The sequence below is a fragment of the Asparagus officinalis genome, chromosome 7, assembly GCF_001876935.1.
Source record: "Asparagus officinalis chromosome 7, Aspof.V1, whole genome shotgun sequence".
Classification (NCBI taxonomy): Eukaryota; Viridiplantae; Streptophyta; class Magnoliopsida; order Asparagales; family Asparagaceae; genus Asparagus; species Asparagus officinalis.
The window spans coordinates 46,294,989-46,299,203 of record NC_033800.1 but is presented as its reverse complement, the minus strand read 5'-3'; the positions used below and the strand labels follow the sequence as shown (position 1 = coordinate 46,299,203).

Genomic DNA, 4,215 nt, shown 5'->3' with positions numbered 1-4,215 from the left:
CCCCACAAAAAAAAAAAAGAAAAAAAAAAGAAAGAAACCAAAACAAAGAGAGCTCCACTGTAAGCCTTGGCAGCTTGATTGCTAGCAACAACTTCTATCTCATTGCATTGAATTGGCTTCTGATAGTAGCTTTGGGTAGCTCTTCCCATCTTGCCTAAATACTCTTCTAGGATTTCAAGAGCTTGTTCAGCTACCTTGTAAAGGTCTTGATGAGTTGCCATTCTTGATATACTCTAGAGATTGAAGAGTTATGAGAATTTTATTGAATGAAAACTCGAGGATGGTGGGTGTGTTTTTATGCTAGGCTTTTCTCGACTTTGTGTTAATTTCTTCCCTTGATCGTTAGTTTTGTTATTATTTTTGAGTGGAAACAATAGAGCCAAGCTCCCCCACGCGTCACTAACAAGATTTTAAGGACAACGAGGAAAAATAAGTAGTGCATAAACAAAATTTGGTCAATCTGTACTCGCAAACTGTACATCCCATAGCAAATCAAATCTGCGAAAGAACTACATTTGCAACGATCGAGGAGAGAAGGAGGTGGTCTCACAATCTATGTCTCGGCTTGTGAGTCTACTGAATCGGATAAAGTGGAGGCATCTCGATCCATCCTAACATCCTTCCTAGCAGAAATTACAGGGGAGTATAGATGCATCTCATGGACAAGTGTCAGATAAGGCAAAACCCTGTCCAAAAGTGAAAATCAGCCAACACCCTGAAGTAAAACTTGTGCACTAGTTTTCCTAGTATTTTCTGAAAAATTCTGTTATTTCGCTCTTTCCAATTATTCCAGCATATAACTGCTACAACAAAATATCCCTTGATCCTTATTCTTGTATTAGACTAAATAGGGCCTTTCGGCGTTCTTTCCTATCTCCTATTCTTTTGGAATGGGACATGCGAGCGGGTAGTGAGTGAGGAGAGCATCTGACTAAAGTAGTTGCACATCCAAATACATGACCGCGGAATATATTCTGTTTGTTGATGTGGGTGGAAGGATTGTACTTCAGTATTAAGTAAATGTGACACTGAACTAATTTTTGGATCTTTTGTGATATCTTGAAAGATAGGATGAGGATAGAGACGGCATATACAATGTTCAGGTGCAAGCTTATCTGTTACTTTTGAGTTGATACTGACAAGTAGTTGTCTGAGGGATTTTCCTATGTAAATAAATAAGTGAGTATAATTCTAAGAAATAAATCACCCAAGCCTAAGCCTGATTACTTCCATGGATTCTCGATTGGCTTAGGTTGTCTAGAATAATTGGCATTAGCTTAAATGTTTAATACTAGCTTCTTTTTGCATTCTTGAAGTACATGCAGGTTAAACTTACTTGAAAGTTACAAAAGCATCGCTTCTTAAGAGAGTTGGCGTTTCAAAATGCACTTTTTAGTGGTAGAGACGCATTGAGGGTTCCCAGCTGTTGCACATTAACCAATTTAAACAAAGGCGTAATTGTGGATTTGTTTTTTTTTTTAATAACTATGGTGGATGCGCGTTACCCAACATAATCCAAACCCCTTGCATTTTCATTAGTTGATTACGCGTCACTGTGCTAGTCCTAGCATGTGTAAAACACAATTGCCAAATCCGATTTATTTCTCAAATTACAAGAAAGCTTATATTCTGTTATAGCATATATTTTTTTCGTGGATACTGTCATAACATCATATTACATGTCAAATATTAACATGTATTGAATAAAGTTTACACCATTTTTATCTTTGACACCCTGAAGTTTTCTTTTTGCCAAAAACATCCTCCAACAAAAAAAAAAAAAAATCAACTTTGGTACTCCTGTTAAGTCACTTTAGGGTATTGAAATTACATGGTTTTGAACCTGGGGTAATTTGTGGGCCCAAAAAAAAACTTCGGGTATCAAAATAGAAAATGGTGTAAACCTTGTGGTATTTAAGCGAAGATAACCCTTTATAATACTGTGAAGTGTTCTTCATACCTTTCTCAAGTTATTTTTCTTCTCTAATCAGAAAAAAATTAGAATTCGAAGTAATTCAAGTATTAACTATTGAGTAGATTGATCAATGAGTAATGTTCCACTCTAATATACGCAATTACAACCTTTATGCTTGAGCTTTGGGCTTATTCATTTCTCTGTTAAGAGGGTTGGCGTGTTCAAAAACATCTTTTCCACATTGGAAGCTTTGTCATAGTGAAACCAGGTGCTTCTTTTTCCTTTATTTTTCTTTAACATGCTTTAGTCAGAACCGCAGAAACTTACTCTATTTTTTGTTTATATGCTGACCTGCCAATGTAATCTTTGTAGGCCAGTCAATATCTAGGTCTTCCATGAAGAAGCATCCCTAGTGTTAAGTAGCAGTAACTTCACTAGTAAGATAAATCTTTCCTTCAATTATGAGACCCCAAAAGTAGATTCTGCAACCTAACTACTGATATACCGAAGAGATTGGAATTTAGGTAGGTAAGCACAGAATCACAACACTAAGATAATATCCTGTTACTTATACTGCAAATTTCGCTGTAAAGAATAAAGTGAATAAAGAGCCTCGGAATGTTGACCACGTCAACATAAGAGCCTCTATAAGAGCCATGGCCACCCTCAAAGCTCTAAACAACCCAACACACAGTGAAATTTCTACTGGGATTTGAATGGCTCCTCAGGGAAACATGGCGAAGGTAGGGAGAGAAGCCTTTGGCATGCTGGAAGAGTACATGACTACGAAGGAAAAGCAAAAGATGGGGAGAGAAGCCTTTGACATGCTGGAAGAGTTCATGCCAACGAAGGAAAAGCAAAAGCGCCCATCTCAATCCTATGCGCAATTTTACACAACTCAACCGAAGAAGAACCCAGTTTACACAACTCAACCAAAGAAATCTGAAGCAGTGATTGATAGCAACCAAGCTGCCAAGATTTATGGTGGAGCTCTGATAGTAGGATATAAGTCCCGGCCAAAACCATCCCGTTGGGCATTCTAATAGCCAGTCTCCTATGTCTCAGTTATTGTAGATTATATCTTCCCTTCTGCAGTGTGTATGTTAGTTTTCAGTGTTTGCTGTTCCAATCTAGAAGGATATGTGTAGTTCTCTGTGATTTCTGTGCTTATCCAGAAGGGTTATAAGGTATGGTAATTTAATTATCAAGGTATCATCCATTAAGAACTATTCTTAATGCATGATTTAGGCTTTAGCTTATGCATTCTTCCTTTGTGATATTGTATGATGGAAGACGGTTCAGATTTCAGTCTCTTCCTATATCAAGAAAAGGATTAGTTACATTCAGGTTCCCTAAGTTGGTGTAATTACACGTTGCGTGCTGACATGGGTAACCTGAATATTATTTATCGTATCTACACGAGTAACCTTGAGAAGAAAAAAATAAACAAATTCAGGGGTCATCCATGTAGTTACAGTGAGTAATCTCAAGATTACTCATGTATATGCACAAACTCAGGGATCACATGTGTAATTATACCATATCTTAGGATACCTAAATGTAATTGACCTTAAAAAAGGGAATAACCATTCATATGTGAGTATCTAAACCGAACTTATCTGAATAGTTCAAAGAACAACATAGATAGTTCAAAGAACAACCTATGCACATTATTAAAGTATGCTCACTATACATCAATTCAAATGTAAGATTTTATCCCCAATAATTTAATTCCAAGTATTTTCCCCTAGAGAAGTCAGCCAACAATTGGCAAAGTACTGATGCCTGACAAAATATTACCAATCTACGACAATAATGTATCGGAATTGTTAGATTAAGTCTATTGGGTATTGGGTTAATGGGCTGTGACCCGTTAACCATACCCCTATTTGTATGACTATATATATATATAGACAATAATGTATCGGAATTGTTAGATTAAGTCTATTGGGTATTGGGTTAATGGGCTGTGACCCGTTAACCATACCCCTATTTGTATGACTATATATATATATATATATCTCTAGTATCTGAATGAATCAATTAAGTTAGGGTTTTTGCTCTCTCAATTATCTCTTTCTACATGTTCCAATTTCAAAATTGGAGGTCCAGCTTTCTCCAAGCAAGGGGGGTTTATTGGTTGAGGATTGTTGATTTGGACTCGGACTTTTTATTGGATTTTAATTTAGGGTGTTATTTGTTTTGAACTAGAATTTGGATTTAAATTTAAGGTGTTATTGGTTTAGGACTAGGATTCGGATTTGAATTTAATGTGTTATTAGTTTAGGACTAGGTTTTGA

The 4,215-nt window shown here is 36.3% G+C and overlaps 1 protein-coding gene across 2 annotated transcripts in view; it reads left to right on the top strand.

Annotated features, from left to right (window-relative positions):
• LOC109850691 overlaps nt 1–3,266 on the top strand; it is a 3,861-nt gene extending 595 nt beyond the window's left edge. Inside the window, exon 2 of one of the 2 annotated variants that reach the window (XR_002249504.1) lies at nt 2,288–3,266. Coding sequence is in view for 1 of the 2 variants with exons in the window: in XM_020420748.1 (XP_020276337.1) it covers nt 2,644–2,958 (315 nt within the window). In the remaining variant the exon portion in view is untranslated. The remainder of the gene's footprint in view (nt 1–2,287) is intronic. The other variant, XM_020420748.1, reaches the window with a different exon arrangement.